General features: G+C 39.7%; 1 protein-coding gene across 1 annotated transcript in view; it reads right to left on the bottom strand.

The window, feature by feature from the left end:
- The window catches only part of si:dkeyp-14d3.1 (transmembrane protein 132C), a 93629-nt gene extending 76229 nt beyond the window's left edge, over positions 1-17400 (bottom strand). Inside the window, exons 1-2 of the mRNA XM_063897485.1 lie at positions 17355-17400; positions 16055-16964 (exon numbers count right to left, since the gene is read on the bottom strand). Of these exons, the coding sequence (XP_063753555.1) occupies positions 16055-16964; positions 17355-17400 (956 nt within the window). The remainder of the gene's footprint in view (positions 1-16054; positions 16965-17354) is intronic.
- Between the last annotated feature and the right edge of the window lie 514 nt (positions 17401-17914).

Here is a 17914-nt window from a genome sequence, read left to right as displayed (position 1 = left end):
CTTCCTGCTGCAGGAGGGTCCCACATGCTCCTTTTGCAGGAAAGAAAGAGGCCACCACGGTTCATCTCTCCCAGTCTTTAGCCTCTCAGAACAACCACTTTGCTGCTCTTCATCTTCTCCCCCTTCAGTAGGTGCTTAATGCTACAGGAGGAGCTGTCATATTCTCAATGTCTGTCTGTGGTAAATATGTACTACAGAGGAAAAGACTACTCTCTGCAAGAAAGACAAATACTGCAGAGTGCAATGTAAAGAGCCAAACCGCAGTGAAAGAAAGGATTGAATCTGAAGTTCTAACTTGGCAGGGGGAAACTTGGGGTCAGCTGTTTTAGTAGGTTTTTTCTCTATTTTAGTACCGATGTGCGTGTCAAAGAGTCATGGATGTGCACTGGTGATTCTGCAGCCTGTTGGATAAACCTTTGGTTCATTGATTAGGACTGGAAGAAAAAGGCAGAAGTGACAGGCAGTAAAGATCACGGAGGGCCTGCTGAGAATTGATTGTTGGTGCCGATCAGCCCATCTGCAGACCTAACAAGGCCCGACCTCGCATGTGCCCCGGAAAAACTCATGTTGAACACAGAAACATTGACATCGAAGACACCAAATGAACAAGTAAAGGTTGTAACCTTTGGAAATGCCAGACAGTTGAATAACATAACCAAATTTGGAGGATCATGCAAAATGCCAGAGTTCGGCATCTGAGTGGTCAAATCCCGAGATGTTGGGGTGAGAGTGAGACAAGCTGGAAATAATGAGCAGAATCTAACTCCGTTGGACTGGAAATCGAGAAGGATATTGCTGCTTGATTTGTAGTCTGGCATTTTGCATGATAGCATTATCAAGATACGAGTCAATCAAGGTGGGATACATCACGATTCAATTGGCCATTGAAACAAGAATCCCAAGCTGCATACTGTACATGCAAGCCAAACATTGCATTATCCCCACCGCAACTTCCCAGAATGCAATCTAATCTTAAGTCATTTCACGATCCATATCCATATCCTTTTTACGAGAACAGGGTCTCCTTGGGTTAATAACAGTTTCTTTCAAAGACTGGAGAAATTGTTCATCCTCTTCTTCCTGTAACAATCTTCCCAGGAAGAAGAGGATGAAATGTTAATAAGGGATCTTGAATTTTGGTAATGCAGGGCTCTGCTCCATTTCCATTGAGTGGATGTGGAAATGGTTTATCAATATGGTTGACAAAGAAAAAATGGATACAGTTCACACACACACACACACACACACACACACACACACACTCACACACACTCACACACACACACACACACACACACACACACACACACACACACACACACACACACACACACACACACACACACACACAATGTAAATCCATAGAGGACTAACACCATACAACCTATGGTCAGCACACAGAGTACTTTGATAAAAATTAAAAGGGGAAATGACATCTGGATTTGGTCAGAATCCAGGACTTCTGGTTCATTAAATTATGTGTTCATTTGAAGTTGTATAATAATAGTTCAAAGGTAGTTTGTTTTTTGAATGATAAAGGATAAATGTTATTCTCATCAATAATATTTCTCTTCATTACCTCATTTTGTTCATATTACACTAACATTTTTCAGAAAGATGTATTTTTGTAATTGGTTTTACAGATTGGTCGGTTAAATTTACAAAAGCCTAAATTAAATCAAGCTCAGCGCAAGTTCAAGCAGGAAGACACGCTATACATTCATTCACTGCACAGCTGCATTAATCAGCTCATTATGGGCATTCTCTTTAACCAATTTCATTTCACCACAATCTCCAGCAGCCAATCATCGTGCTGCAGTCAAACTTTAAAATCGTTCTCCTCTCTCCTGCAGTCAGCTGTGATTTCAGGTGTCTAATCTGCAGCCCGCCTCCAACCCATCCACCTAGACCCAGTGCCCAGGAGAGCTAATCCAAAGACCACACCTCATCACATCTCCTCCTTATCCCATCTCATCATCAAATCCAGATCTTCAACATCACCAACAGTGCCTAGACCCCAGAGGGTTTTCCTATTATACTCAGGGCTGCATTTCCCCCTTAAGAAATACAATATCAGGATCAGGGTCTAATCGGCAAAGACTAACCACATGTATATCTTATGGCGCATGTGTCAATAAATGTTCTTTAAGAAAAAAATGAAGTCTATTCCTTAACATACGGTACCATGTGCAACATTGATCATGAGGTAGTATGCCAGATATTATAGGAAGATGTGTACTGTACCATAATAGATTGAGGGAGGGAGATGGAGCAGTGATGCTGTAGGCAGGTCCGACTATCTGAGCCGGGATAAGTCACAGCATGGGAACATTTCCATGGGTGAAAAGGCAATAACAGCTAATGTCACAAATGCAGGTGGCATCATTATTAACAGTTTTGTGTTGTGCATAGTCTCAGAAAGTTATGCACAATGACTCATACACTTTCTTTTTTTTCACCCACACAAATGTGTGCACATTGCTATCACACAATCAAATATGCCATAAAGGGAACAGTCAAATGGATGTTAATAGACCTAATAGACCCAGATGTCTTTCATTTCCATTACCCATTCTGAGTCTGAAGTTGTGTAATCATTATTCTGTTAACATAAAAGAAAAGAAAATAGACTCACTACCCTACCTCTCCTGAGACCTCAGATGAACTGTGGCATGTCCCAGAAATGTATTTCCTCTGCGTTGCGTTTTCTTCTTTTCTGTTAGTGGTATTAGGATTATCCCTCACTGATCTGGTTTGGAGCAGTTCTTATTTCCCAACATTGTCATACTGTCTACACTTGGTCAGAAAAGCCGACACAGATTTATTTAAAAATCCAGCTTTTTTTCTCAGCTGTAAAAGTGATTAAAAAGTGCAAGCAAGGATAGAGATAGAATGATGTGATTTTTTGAGCACAGTAATAAGCAAATGAATGGTTCTTTCCTCTTGTGCCACTTTATATTTCTACTGTATTACTTTCAGAAGAATTTAACTAAAACTTGTTTTACTTATTTCATAACAACTATAGTTCCTGCATGGTTTACAAACTCTACAAAGGTTTACATCCCAAACTTATAATGAGCATAGTTTTCAAGACACAATGCATTATAGATTACATCACCCAACGGTGTGGAACATGCTTGAAAAAACTAGCTTTGAACAAGAACTGTACAATATTACTTACATATAAACGAATCAGTGTAGCTATGAAGCATACAACTAACAGTGCCATTTCATGATGAATATAAATTCTGTTAATAATACATACTTTTACTAAGGTTGACATTTTCCTTTTGGGACTTCTACTAAATTGAGCCCTTTTTTTAGGTCGGCTTCTTGTGTATATTAGAATTAAAATGTGGTACACTACTGCATTACACCATTAAAATGAATAGGAAAGGTTATTGGCTATGTGTTTGTGTGTATAGTTTGTTTCTGTTGTGGTGGTTTGAATTACTTATTGGTCCTTTTTGTAAAGTATTGGGTTTTGAAAGCATAACTCTCTCGCCTAAGCTCAAAGTGCTAGTTCAACTTCATCAGACAGAGTAAAAATACCTTTCTTTCTAAGCACTGGCCATGATGGATGGTCAGTCACAGGAGAAAGAATAGACCTGTTTCACGCAGGAGTTGGTAGCTATGGAAACATAGTTTGGATTTGAAAGGATTTGACATTAGTTTTTAATTAGTTGCAAAGTTTTGAATCGTGGTTTTCTGCATCGTAGTGAATGTGGCAGCAGAGTTTCAGGCCCATAAAAGGTGTTATTGAGTACATCTACACATGCAGAGCTAACCTAAGGTATTTTTTATCTCATAAAGTGTGCATTCTTTATATATTTTTTTACTGCAGAGCATCAAAACAGGACTGCATAAAGAGGAAAATCTGCTTTCAACATGTAGTTATAATGGCACTCTGCCTGAAACCATTGATTTAATGTGGGTCTGAGGGGGCGGGCTGCACTTGGGGACTAAGATCACAGGGGGCTGTGTCTCCGTCAGTCTGTCTTTGGAAAGCAGAGCTGATGCTAGGAATGTTTCACTGCCCTGATCTTACAGCCATCATACATAGATGTGAAGGGGATTCAACAGTGTTTAGGATCAGGCTCATCAGAATCATTATGAGATTAGAGATTATGTCTAAAATATTGGATCGGTAAGACAACCTGTAGGACAAATAAATCAAACCTGAAGATCAAGAAATTTGCAGACTAGTGCTGAGAGTTTAGCTGTAATTATTTGAGTGTGTGAATCAATGATTGTGTGAGATATTGGATTGCCATTTTACTTTGCTTACAGCACATTTAAAAAGTAAGAAACACTGTATATTTAAATACATGGCAGTAATGTATAATCTATGTTGAAATCTACTTAATTACTCAGTCTTAGCTTAAAGACTAAAGCATTAACTTAAAGTTATTCACAGATAAAGTGACAAAATGCACAAAAGGACTATATAAACATGCTCACATTGATATTAACAGAGTCGCCGGCATGCTTTTTGTCTGACTTAAAACTCAAAGCTTAAACTAGAGAGACTGAACCAGAGACCATCTGGGACATGTTTACCCAGACAGGACAACACTATGTGAAATGTAGTTCATTTTCTTGATGAACAGATGGATGATGTACAAATGAGCTACATTTGTTTTTTATTTGATTAGTAAAGCTGTGTAAGACACATTTTACCAGCAGCTGTTCTTTAAATAAATTCCTGGTTATTTTGGTTATAGCCATGGTTTGCATTACAGTAAAAAAAAAAAGTCCCAAAGTGATTTTTTCTATCGTTAAAGGAGAAGTTAGATTGTTCGGAGAAAAGATGGATACCAAACTAACAAGTGGTATTGATCTTTTCTTTTAACTCTTGGCAAGAAACCAGAATAAGAATATTTGCTAAAATGGCAAACCATTCCTTTAAGAGCAGACTGTCAAGGGGTATTCCTCGAGATTAGGCCATCTAAAAGAAGTATTGAAAGAAAAAAAAGACATCCATATACAAAAATGTGATCCTATGTCTTCCAAAGTTAATCTACTCAGCATCTGATACATTTGATTGCACTTCTGTGTGGTGGAAAGATAATCCCCTCATTGTTATTCTTATCTGGACGTCAGAAGAATGCAGTAGTGATCGAGCTTCGAGAATCAGCCTGTTCCCTGCTGCTGACTACTTTTTATTTACTTCCCATAACAGCCATAATGCAGCTAACTGAGATAATTAGCCACTGTCAGTGAACAGGTGGCTACATGTGTCAGGGAAGATAAAATACAACCAGTTACAGAGCCAATTACAGAGTTTTAAGGGTGCATTAAAGTCCATGAAAATGAATAACGAAACCATTCAATTGTGTCTTACTGTGTTCCCTGCAAGAAACTGCATTAAATCATATCTCCGTTCTTCTCGACTGCTAATAAGGTGAGCATAGCCTAATGGACGACACAATGAAACTGAGCCAAGGAGTCGAAGCTTAAGTGTAGTCTGCTTGACATACTGTATCTATAGGGGCAATATGAGGAAGACAGAGGGATCATTCTTTAAGTATATTTTATAAAATCAGATTAACCTCTCTTCTGCACATCTGCTGTTGCCATATATTGGATTGTATAATACATATGACCATGGATGAGTGCATGAAATGAAATCAATACTATAATTCCTTCATGTATACGAGAACGCTCATCTATAAAAATAAATAGTAATTCATTCGAAAAGAAAACTGAACATTACCATTTAAATCAGGACTTTGTGTTAGACAACTATTATTATAAGACCGGAAAAATCCATATAGTACTGACCCTAAATTAAACATGAAACTACACGCTATCAGGGTCTAGCTTAGAGACTGTAATTAATTATAAGAAGAAGGCTTTGATCATGTTTATGCTTAGAGAAGAATAAAAGGGGCAAATGATGAGTCTAAGTAAAAGACTGGGGACTGAATAAGCTGACACATTAATTGGCACAGAGAAACAGAGGAATTATTGTAATTTAATTCAGTAATTCTACAAAGCAATAATTATCCCTGCATGTTTAATGTAGAGAACGGGAAATGAATCGTAATATCTGAGGCGGTCTTCTTGTCAATATAGTCATCAGTGATGTGAACTTGACCTCTATTAGCCTTTCCGGAAATGTAGTTAATCTGATTGAGAAGTTCAATCTATTTAATACTGGTCAAATTACAATTAGCATGCTAATCTTACCTTTCTCAGTCGGTCAAGGTTGTGACAAATGTAATTATGGATCAGACTGAAAGATAATTTAATCTTTAAAATGTTATTTATAGGGTATTCAGAGTGTATCAATGAGGATGAAGGATCTGAGGGGTTGCTTCCACACAGCTATCAACATGGCAACGGCTAAGCAGTCATCTATCAGCTAAATGTGCTAACAGCAAAAAAAGGGCACAGAATGGCAACAGTGCTGACAAAATTGACAGTGTTAAAATGGTGGGGAAACAAAGGATGGGCATTACGTTTCTAAGACACACAGAGGGCAGTAAACTAACCAGTGGGGTACACAAACATGGACATAAACACATGGCAGAACCGGCTTTGTAAAACAAAAAACTGGGAATCTCAGAATACGATTCCCATTGTGTGACTTTTACTCCCGTCTCAGAACGTCACTGCTCCCCTATACCATTGCAGTATAATAAATTGTTTGCTGCTATATTATTGCTCTGATTGCCTAAAACCTTTTTCAGTAAATGTTGTGCTTGGACGACATTGAGACACTGAACTTCAAGATGGTATGTTCTTTTTTTAATTATAGACTCCATAAAAACTATAAAGTTTTGTTTGCGTTTAAGTTCTGAGAAGGCGATGTGACATTTAAACCCATTGTTTTTGCAAGCTGATTCATTGTATTTTGTACAGAAATATAGAAAAGAATAAAACACAAGAGTGGGAGTTAGTAAAACTGAGTGAGAAAGGTTGTATTTGGGCATTTATGTGGATAATGACAAACATGCAGACACATTTATTCACTAAGAATTCATTTCAGTGAAAATGACTTAGTGTGTGATCAAGATTCAGTTACACCTAGTTCTCTGGATGTACATTTTTTGTAACACAGGAAATCCTGCTCACTCAGGGAGTGGACACCTATTGATATTCAGCCTATGCTCAACTCGTATTGCTCTTTCTCGTTTGGATTTTACACTTCAAAAAAATGTTGATTCATTGTGAAGCCCTAATTGAGACCCAAACAGCTCCCGATACATTTTGAATGTAGGCATTGAGTTTCAAAGGAAAATATCCACCTCTAACAAGTAAGCCAACAGTAGCTGTGTTGATGTCTAATTACACAGGAATGCTATTCCTGGTTGTGCGATACTGTATTTCTACTAAGAAGATCCGAGGCAGATGATTGGACCCCCTATGAAGCTGTGTGGAGGCGACGGGGGGCTATATGTGGGAGCTGTGCACCACTCTGTTCTGCTCTATTACAGCACTGCCACCTCTCTGTGCACCCATATTTTGGCAGCAGTGTTTGTTAACAGGACCTCCGTCAGCCGCTGGCAAGGCACACAGCCCCCTAATAAAAATTTAACAAACATAATGGGACGCCTTTGAATTGGCAAGCTCAGCATAGGAGACGTCGATGTTTGACACCTTGTGGCACCCGTTGTGCTGACTTAATGAAAACGAGAGGAGACTACATGAAAACAAAACAGATCCTTAACATTCTTTTTTTAAGTTTGTATTATTGCATCGAAGAAGGTTAAAAACACCATGAGCAACTTTTACAGAAGAGAAGACAGTTTGTTTTGAGATGCATAAGCAATCTGTTGTAGGTTGCCAAATCAGACTGCAAACTGTCACAGACTAAAAATAAACAAACTACAAAGAAGGATTTCATTATGACTAGAGGAGACATCTGACAAGATTTATTTTATGCACGATTAAAGCCGCTTTCTCAGATATGTTTAGTCCTAATCATCTATATCTGGTCCCCGGAGTGCTTCTTTCCCCAACTTTCCGATAGAGAAGCTGTTTTAAGAAAATGGCTTATGGCTTCAATGCCTGCCAATAAATGACAAGGCATTTTCTTAGTCTTTCATCAAGTATTCTCCCCCTGCAGAGCCACCCCAGAGGTTGCTGATTCAGTGCCTGTTTATAGCCAGCAATGATGACTTTGAAATGAGATTGCACTATAATGAATCGGATACAAGTGTGTGACCACTGATTTGATCTCTGTGTTGTGGTTTTGTGTCTAATAGCCAACAACCATTTGTGTTGCTTTCCATTTCTTAACCTGAACAGTCATTTATATCGATGAGCTATCAGTTTTACTGGGACTTTTGGCACAAGGCATTAGTGGTCAGCAGAGACACAATTCCTACATCAAGTGAGGGAAAGTAAACCAAGTAATTACTTAAGTAGACCACATAAACTAGCTACTTGTGCTCCATTTGATGAAACTTTATACTACCTTTCGACATCTTATAAGAGCCATCTAAAATCTTGATGATTGTTTTTCAACCTTGTCTGACTAATGGTAACACCAACTTTGCAGCTGTGGTTGTCTTCAAAACAGTATGCAGCATAAAGTTAGGAAAGCTATCTCTGTCCGACTCTTCATGCCTGTATGTCTACATTTGTGAGTAAAGCTAAAGCTTGTTAGAGTTGTACATATTAATTGAATATATATAGGTATATATACAGCTTTGGAAAAAAAAAAGAGACCACTGCAGCATTATCAGTTTCTCTGGTTTCACTATTTATAGTTATGAGTTTGAGTAAATGGAACTGTTTGATTTGATTCTATAAACTACTGCCAACATGTCTCTGTGTTGGAACGGCTGCCATACAGGCACATATTGAGATTCAAGAAAAATGTGGAGTGGTTTCTTATTTTTTCCAGAGCTGTATATATGAATACCTGACTTAAGACACAGTTGTCTTATGGAAGAAATGTGCAGTTACAGGTTTATTTGATAACCAATGAGAACGTTTTTACACATTCGGGAAAATTAATCTTTTCCATCTCGCCCCTGCTGATTTTTTCAAGACCAGTGCTTCTTGCATACATTAGTCACTGTTGTTGATTAGCACTCATAATGAAGCATAATGATATATAATTTGTCTACTCCTGCACTCCCTTGTAAAGACAAGGACCTTTCGAATCCATCACAGTGGCTCATGCAGTACTTTTTGTATTCACAGTGTGAGCATGGCACGTCGTCAGACATGTCAGTTTACATGCACAAACACTTCTGTTCACACAACACATGTACACATACACTCCTGTACGCACACAGACAAACATGCATACAATGTGATTGCAAAAGGCTGTCAGTTTAATGAAATCTGTTTGGAAACAAATGTTGGTAGAGTGTTCTCTGAGGGAGGCCGACGATTAAACAAACTGCATGCAGAGGACCAGCAGCATGTGTCTGGTTAGCAAACATGTCGCCTGAAACACAAACAGTCACATACAGTGCGTGCACACACCACACAGCTGCATCTGCATCACACACACAGACCCACACAAATAATATATTCAAGCAATATATTAGTCCAACTTCCACATCATTTTTACAATCTATAAAGCTGTTGATGAAAGTACAACCACAGCAATAACAGCTATCATCTCCGCACTGATGGCAACACAGAATTTTCAGTCATTGCAACCAATTTTATCACAATCTTTTACAATTCAGCTCCTCTTTTCAGTGGAAGGACAAATGACACCCAAGGCAGCAAGATCAAAAAAAGGTTTTTTTTAGAGACGCTTGAAAGATCGAAACGTAGGGTCGCTCTCAAATGCACTCTTTAAGGGTTGAAGAGAGGAAGATTTGACTCTCCAGGAAGCACTTTTATCTTTTTCGACCTTTCTTGTTAGATTTATGTCAGTTTTGAGTGCCTCATTTTTACAGTTTAAATAATACACTGCCTGGCCAAAAAAAAAGGTCACACACTCTAATATTTCGTTGGACCGCTTTTAGCTTTGATATCGGCACACATTCGCTGTGGCATCGTTTCCACAAGCTTCTGCAATGTCACAACATTTATTTCTGTCCAGAGTTGCATTCATTTTTTCGCCAAGATCTTGTATTGATGACGGGAGAGTCGGACCACTGCCCAAAGTCTTCTCCAGCACATCCCAAAGATTCTCAATCGGGTTCAGGTCTGGACTCTGTGGGGGCCAATCCATGTGTGAAAATGATGTCTCATGCTCCCTGAACCACTCTTTCACAATTTGAGCCCGATGGATCCTGGCATTGTCATCTTGGAACATGCCCGTGCCATCAGGGAAGAAAAAATCCATTGATGGAATAACCTGGTCATTAAGTATATTCAGGTAGTCAGCTGACCTCATTCTTTGGGCACATAACGTTGCTGAACCTAGACCAGACCACCTGCAGCAACCCCAGATCATAGCACTGCCCCCACAGGCTTGTATAATAGGCACTAGGCATGATGGGTGCATCTTCAGCCACCTCTCTTCTTACCCTGATGTGCCCATCACTCTGGAACAGGGTCAATCTGGACTCATCAGACCATGTTTCCCCACTGTCCTTCCACTTTTTAATAATGCGTTGGACAGTTCTTAACCCGATTTGAGTAGTTTCAGCAATCTCCTTAGATGTTTTCTCTGCTTGATGCATGCCAATAATTTGACCCTTCTGAAACAGATTAACATCTTTTCCACGACCACAGGATATGTCTTTCAACTGTTTAACAAATGAGAAGCTACTCACTGCACCAGTTAGGGTTAAATAAGTTGTTGCCAGCTGAAACATCAACACCCATGCAGTAATTATCCAATGGGAGGCTCTTACCTATTTGCTTAGTTAAATCCAGGTGGTGACCTTTTTTTTGGCAGAGCAGTGAATTAAGACATTTCATTTTCATTAGCCAATGCAAACTCCCCCTTAAGCTTTTTTCTGCACCTCAACAGAAAGCAGAACTTATTACTTTGAGGGGGGCAAAGAGAAAGTATTGCAGTGGAGAGCTGCCATCTGTGCCGAGGCAGTAAAAATAGTTTATTCAGAATCGATACATATTTACTATTATGTCATGTTTGCCATAAATGTAGTATCTTTTATTTGACTCCTGGTGCCTATGTATGTGATAACTGTCTTCTCAGTGGAGAACCTCTCCAGTATGCTTTGCCTCTTTTAGTTATTAAAGGTGGAATAAGTGGTACCAAAACTGTTGTGTTATGGCAAAAGTATTGCCTTGATGTCATGTCACTTTAGTCAGTGTTTGTTTATTCTGAAGGCTATTCAATTTTGAGAGAAAAATAAAATGTGGCTTAACTTAACAGCTCCTCATCTCTGCTTACGGCTCGCTGCTCAATGCTAGAGTAACTGCTTGTTAGGGTAATGAATGCACCATGTTTTGACAAAGAAAATGAACCTATAGAATAAAAAAGATGATATACCTGCTCCTGAAATGTGAATTGAATGACTATCAACAGTGGTGTGAATGCTCCTTTACTTCACTACAGCAGAGGGTGAGCTTTTTGTCTGCAACATTCAAAGCGAGGAACACAGTATGCTTGGAGAACATCTGCACTTGTGAACTGTTGTGTTACTTGAATTGACTAATCTATCGTTAAAATGATGGCTGAGCCTAGCCAGGGAGCACAATGCACATGTAATAACCCTCACTGACTGTACAGTGACTCAGGCAGCACTGCACCAAGACAGAAAATAGAGTAATTTCCTTTTGTGCCAAGGTTTTTTTTGTCTTGAACCACAAGAGACTACAGGAGGAAAATATCTTTAAAAATAATTTCCTTTTCCACAGCATGTGATTTGCATATAAACATCTAATACTGAGGGATAATAATGAATTATCAATGACATAATGATCTAAATTACTCGCACAGAAGAAAACATATTATGATAATGAATCCAACTTATACATTACTTGCATGTTAAATTTAATAGCTCCAAATGCCTAATTGACTTTTTACCGTCCTTTCCTTCTTTCAACTCCCTTGCAGTGCAGAATCTGCTGGTGTGCATAAAATGTCTTTATTCTTTGAAAATTACAAGGAATAAATCCTGCTTGCGATAAAACAGCATTACAGTATGATGCGATATGGTTTCTTAGCCAGAACAGTAAAGCAGGGAGATATCAAAAAGAAAGATATGTGTTGCAGTGCTGCCAAAGAGTTAATCCTGTCTAATCCAGCTTTGTTCACAGTAATTTGTGTTTTCATGATGTCCTTTGACATTGACAAGAAATGTAAAATCCATCATAAGATGTTATCCTACTAAACTGGAAGGAGTCTCTGTTTGTATTTCTGTCCTTCGATTTACTCGGCTACTTTTTCTTCAATCGACTCGGCGGGTGTATTTTAGAGGAGCCAAGTGCATTGTCGAGTGCAAGCTCTAGGGATATACGGGTCATATTTATTAGCAGTGAGTTATCCACACACTGTAGTGTATAGAGAGGGGGCCACTGTAAATTGTTCCTCCACCTACCAGCATGCAGTCTACAATTTTCTTGGTTGATGATTTTTCATGCGTAACCTCAAATACTGTGAGGGGATGCAACTACGTTATGGCAGGTGTACCGGTCAGTGTTGAGTTTAAGGTTGTTTGGATAAGCAGTTTTAACTTAATTCAGTAAATGTAGTAACAAATGGTTGATGGTAGTGTCGATCGCATGACCCCATTTAATCAAGATTTTAGGGCACGTGCATTTTGGTTAAGGAAGGATTAGGGTTGCAAATGTTAATGACATGTCCTGTTGTGGGCTTAAGTGTAACCAAGACTGGAAACCCTAACGTGCTATGCCTAAACAAATACTATTCATCAGCAGTGACAAATTCAGCCGATAAACTGAACTAGTCACTTGTTTGTTAAAAACGTTTTTTATTAAAGAAAACAGAAGTTGGGTGACACTACAGCGCTCTCAAAATCTATGTGCTGTATTATATAAATTCCTTCATTCATCATCTTAAAATTAGATCCTCTTTTGAGCGTTTGGTGAACACTGTAATAATAACAACGCACACGTTTAAATGTACCTTATATTTGAGACGCATATTTTTGAGCATGAGTACACTGAACTTGATCCCCACAGCTTGGCAATTTGCATCTAACTCGTAGTTGTTTCTCATAGTGGACAATTAATTCAGGGCGAGGAGAAAGGAAATAGTAATCAGCTCATGGCAAAACGTCTTAGGATAGTGACAACTATTCAATCTTCCATGCCAAAATCCCTCTCAAGAAAAGTAAACTACAGTGACACAGAGGAGGTCTATCAAATCAGAGCCCATCAAATTTAAATTAGCACATTAAGACAAAAATACCTCAGTAAACCATACCACGCTGGGCATACCCACAGCAATAAATTGCCTGGATGATTGCCTATTAAAAAAATAAATAAATGAGCTTTCATTGCATAGCATATATCACAGCATGAGCTTTTAACCTAAATGGATGAGAGGAATGTGAATTTACAGGTGAAATAATTACAAAATGTACCTGTTTTTAGCTATGGTAGGAAGAAAAATAAGTATTATAAATGGGTTTACTCATGCTGAAACAGGTGTAGAGCTATAAATATGAAGGACAGGGATTCTGTTTTTTAATGTACGATCTTGGGATCTAATAAACATTTTAAGCTAAAGTGGCGGAAGGTCTGTTTGACAGATTTCACGGGATCATAAGCTCATTCTGCATGCAGGGCTACACAGCCAACAATGGCTAACGCACAAGTGTGTAGTACACAGATGATAATGATGTTGTGAATATAGAGATCAAAGTCTTCTCGCTCTGGTGATTAAGCGTCCTAACAAATGCATGTATGAGCACAGCCTTATCACCTAGGACCACACAGAGGCGTTTTCATATCTGCCCCTCTCAGATGGCCAACCTGCGCCTGCCATGGCGCTCCGCTGCCAAATAAAAACACCACAGGCATCGCCTCTGTGGCCAGCCTCGACTGCAAATGTGCCTGATGAAAGAAATGTTTTTCAATTCAGGAAAAAGAAAAAAGTTTCCAGTGCCTTATCACTTCAGGACAAATATTTTGTAATTAAATGAAGCAGGGGAAGGAGATAATTCTGGAGAATTTGTTTGGCTTGTTAAAACTTCACAGCTATTGTGAACTTGTTTACCGTTGCTCAGATTTGGGGCCTAAAGCACACTCTGTGTATCTTTTTTGTTAGCCGAGTAAATAATCTTCATTAGTAAACAACTGCAAAACGAAAATAAGAGTGGAACAACCTTATATAAACATTAATATCTTTCAATTTAAAATTGCCTCTGTACTTTTTGCCTTACCTAAGCATTAAAGCCTCTTATTCAGCGTACGGCTTGTTTTTGTTTCACACAGGTTGAAAAATGGTCTTGACCTCGTGCTGCAGCTTCTTGGAAGGTTTATAAATGTTCCAAACTAGTGTGATTAAGATCGGCTTCAGTCATTACACTAATGGACATGCATTTTAATTAATGACATCCTCATTTGCATTGCATTAATTATCTAAATCATTTTGTCTCATCTGTTCATTGTAATTACTACCTATCAGCAGCTTCACTGAATCAAGCTACTTCCCAGAGATAACCCCGTGCTTCCTGTTTTCACGGTGGTAGAAATGCTTGGTTACCTTGATGAGGGTAAAGGTGGAAGATAAAAACATAAACAAAATTACTGGAGAGTTTAGTTTCTCTGAAGTTCACTAAAACTAAAAAGAAATTATAGCTGGATTTGTTTCGGTGATGGTGTTTGTTTGGTGAGTCCATGGATTCATCACCAAAACAGCTCGTCAGCAGCTCGTCTTCCTCTGTAGGCTGCGGTTGTTCAACATGGACTCCAGGATACTCTACAACTTCTACAGGTACACCATCGAGAGTATCCTGACCGGCTGCATCACGACCTACGGCAGTTGCACCGCCCTCAACCGTAAGACTCTAGAGAGGGTGGTGAAAACTGCACAGCACATCACCAGGACGGAGCTGTCATCAATGGAGGACCTCTACTCCCAGCGGCTAAGGTAGAAAGCCCAAAGGATTATAAAAGACCCTCATCACCTCAGTAACAAAGTGTTTTGTCTGCTGTCGCCTGGCATGCGGTACCGCAGTATCAGGACCAAAACCACCAGACTCAGGGAAAGTTCCATCCCACTCGCCATAAGACTATTAAACACCTGAGCTGTGTGAAGTACCTCCATTAAGCATTCATCCGTTTTTCATCTAACAATTTATTTATCTAAATAGTCACTGTAATAAGCAGTATTTAATTTCATCTCAATGTAAAATATATATCATATTCTATTTATGTATAGACTTTTGAATGCACTATTGTTTATTTTATTTTTGAAATTGTTTTGGGGGAGCTTGAGACTTTCATTGCCATTTCTACACTGTAGCTTATATGACAATAAAACCTTTGAATCTTTGAATCTTGTTTACTAGTTGTTTATAGCTCAGGCCCTTGTCATTTCTTTAATGAAATGCATGATAAAGGTCACTTAACTTAAAGATAATGATTCAACAATTATACCTATTCTCTACAGACCAGTCAGACCTTATCTAAAGTGGTAAAGATGCTTTTACAGATGTGTGTACAGACGATGTGTGGAAACAGAATCAAGCAGCCAACTTTCCTCTAACTCTCCCTCTGGTAACTTGTTTTGAATTCCAAAGCAGCTAATCAAATGGCAAAGACATTCTAGTAGTCATTAGCGTCTGTTTACGCTCATGCTGTCTGACCACTCAGCGATCAATACGTATTTCATCAACAGCCTCAGAGCACGCAACAGAGGAATTGCTGTTTACCTTGGTTAACAGGTGGCATTTGTGAACTGCAATCGAATCCTTATCTTAAATGTATTCAGTTGTTAGAATTCAGAGCCAAATAAAAAAAAGTCAATGGGAAAAACTCAAGGTGGAAGAGTTGAGGTTTCCCCTGCTCACACAGAACAGAGTCACCACCAAATCTCAGGGTTAGCTCATAGAAAGAAAAATGTAAAATAAGTTAAGCCCACGTTTCAGTTTTTCTACATTTAAAATGATAAGGTTACTGGAATAATCTCTGTGTGAATGAGACTCAAATGACCAAAGTATGAGACTAACACAGAGAAAAGCATTCTTACCTGAGAGTAAACATCTCCACAGGAGAGAAGGCTGCCACGCTGATAAAAGCAGAGATGGTTTCCCTCTGTCTCATGGGTGTTGCTGGCACCAGCACCATAAAGTTATTATCCAGCCTGTGTTCAGCGAGGGGTGGAGGAGAGGGGTTCTGGTAGAGCCTCACACCACCGATCCTCCGCAGCGGTGTGGAAGTGTAGGAACCAAACAGCCCCTCCTGGCTTGAACGGATGAAATTGTCCTTCCTGGCCTCCTCTGAGTGGCACTCCCCGGCTTTTGTGGACTGCAGCATGTAGTACAGCTCCACCGGTGTGCCCTCGGACATCTCGAGGTTCTTCTGGCGTCCCGGCACTACGCTGGGTGGGCTGAACCAACCGGCCAAGGGCTCCAGCTCGGCCACGCACAAACCCAGACCCCCCTTCAGCTGGCAACTGCCGCGCACTTCCTGGGTCTCATGGAAAGCAAACATGTGCACACAGGGCAGCTTGTCGATGGCGCTGTAGTCGTCCCAGTCCCTGCCTGCAACATAAAACAGCACCTGGACTTTGGGCTTGGCCAAGTGAATCCTGGTATTCATGATGAAGGTCTGCACCTTCCAGTTGAAGGTAAAAACAGAAGAGGCGGGAAATGTCCCCGGGGTCTGTAGGAGCTCTAAAGGGACAGGCTGCTCAACAGACAGAGGCCCATAGCTGGTGTTGATGGACGGCAAACTTCTGGCCTGGTAGATGAAAAAGGGTTCAGTCCGTGACATCAGGCTAGAGTTCCTCATGAAGTCCTGGTTGGCTTCTTTCAGGAAGAAAGCCAAGTCAGCGTTGAGCACCTGGTAGTTGACAGGCAGGTATGTGGGGATGGAGGAATATCTCTGCAGTCCCTCCATGACTCGACAGTTGGCTACTGAAAGACAAAAGAGAAGAGCTGAGTGAGGAAAAAGCTCATACAAAACTGAGGGCGTATTGTGTGAGTAACAGCCATTTGAAGCAGTAGGAACTTTTGTTATTATAAAACAGAGACGATCCAGAGATATGGAATGATTAGTATGACTGAGTTTTTCCATAACAACTTAATTAAGGCTGTAACAATTAAGCAATTTTTGCAACAAAACGTTTTTTTACAATTAACTTGGCTGCTTATCAAATCATCTATAGACATAATCATAATTACAATTAAGCGCAGCCTCCTTTGTTATGGGATTTTGTCCCCTTGGTTGAGAGTCAGCAAAACTCACGTATAAAAAGATTTGAATCAAAAGACTTTGACCTTCTTCTCAAGAGCAATCTGCTGTGTGATTACAATCCTTCGGCATACCATCTTCTTCTGGCTGCCAGAGGATTTCTTTCCTCTGATCATCCATGTAAATCAATTCCCCAACATTTTACAAATCAGACAGGGATTTGTGGTTCATAGTGGCCCACTTGACCTCCATGCTGCTGTACCACTGGAGGATACATAAGTAGAGGCAGGCCCAGACCTCAACCCGGGGGCAGCAGCGATACTTAAAGCATCAGTGAGCTGCTTCAGAGTTCACGCTCGGATCTAGACCATGTGTAAATGACAGGGAACACAGACTTCTGAGCAACAGGGAAACACAGAGCAATTTGTATTGTCCTGAACAAGCAGGATCTTTTCGTTGTTTGTTGACAAGATGCATTGTTGTGTATGTGGATTTTCAGTGCTGACAAATTAAAAGCTTGATAGTACAGCAAGACAGAACAGTCAGGAAAAAAGTCATCTCCTGGTCCCTGGGTAGTAATGTTACTCTCCCTCCCATTTCTGAGCATTTATGTTTCAAGTAAAGTGAAAGCAAAGTGCTCTCTCCACAGGACTGCAGACTTGACTTGATTTATTATTTTCATGGCCGACATAAA

The sequence above is a fragment of the Eleginops maclovinus genome, chromosome 12 (assembly GCF_036324505.1).
Source record: "Eleginops maclovinus isolate JMC-PN-2008 ecotype Puerto Natales chromosome 12, JC_Emac_rtc_rv5, whole genome shotgun sequence".
Taxonomy (NCBI): Eukaryota; Metazoa; Chordata; class Actinopteri; order Perciformes; family Eleginopidae; genus Eleginops; species Eleginops maclovinus.
The sequence above is the reverse complement of the archived record's forward strand: the minus strand, read 5'-3'. Positions and strand labels throughout refer to the sequence as shown.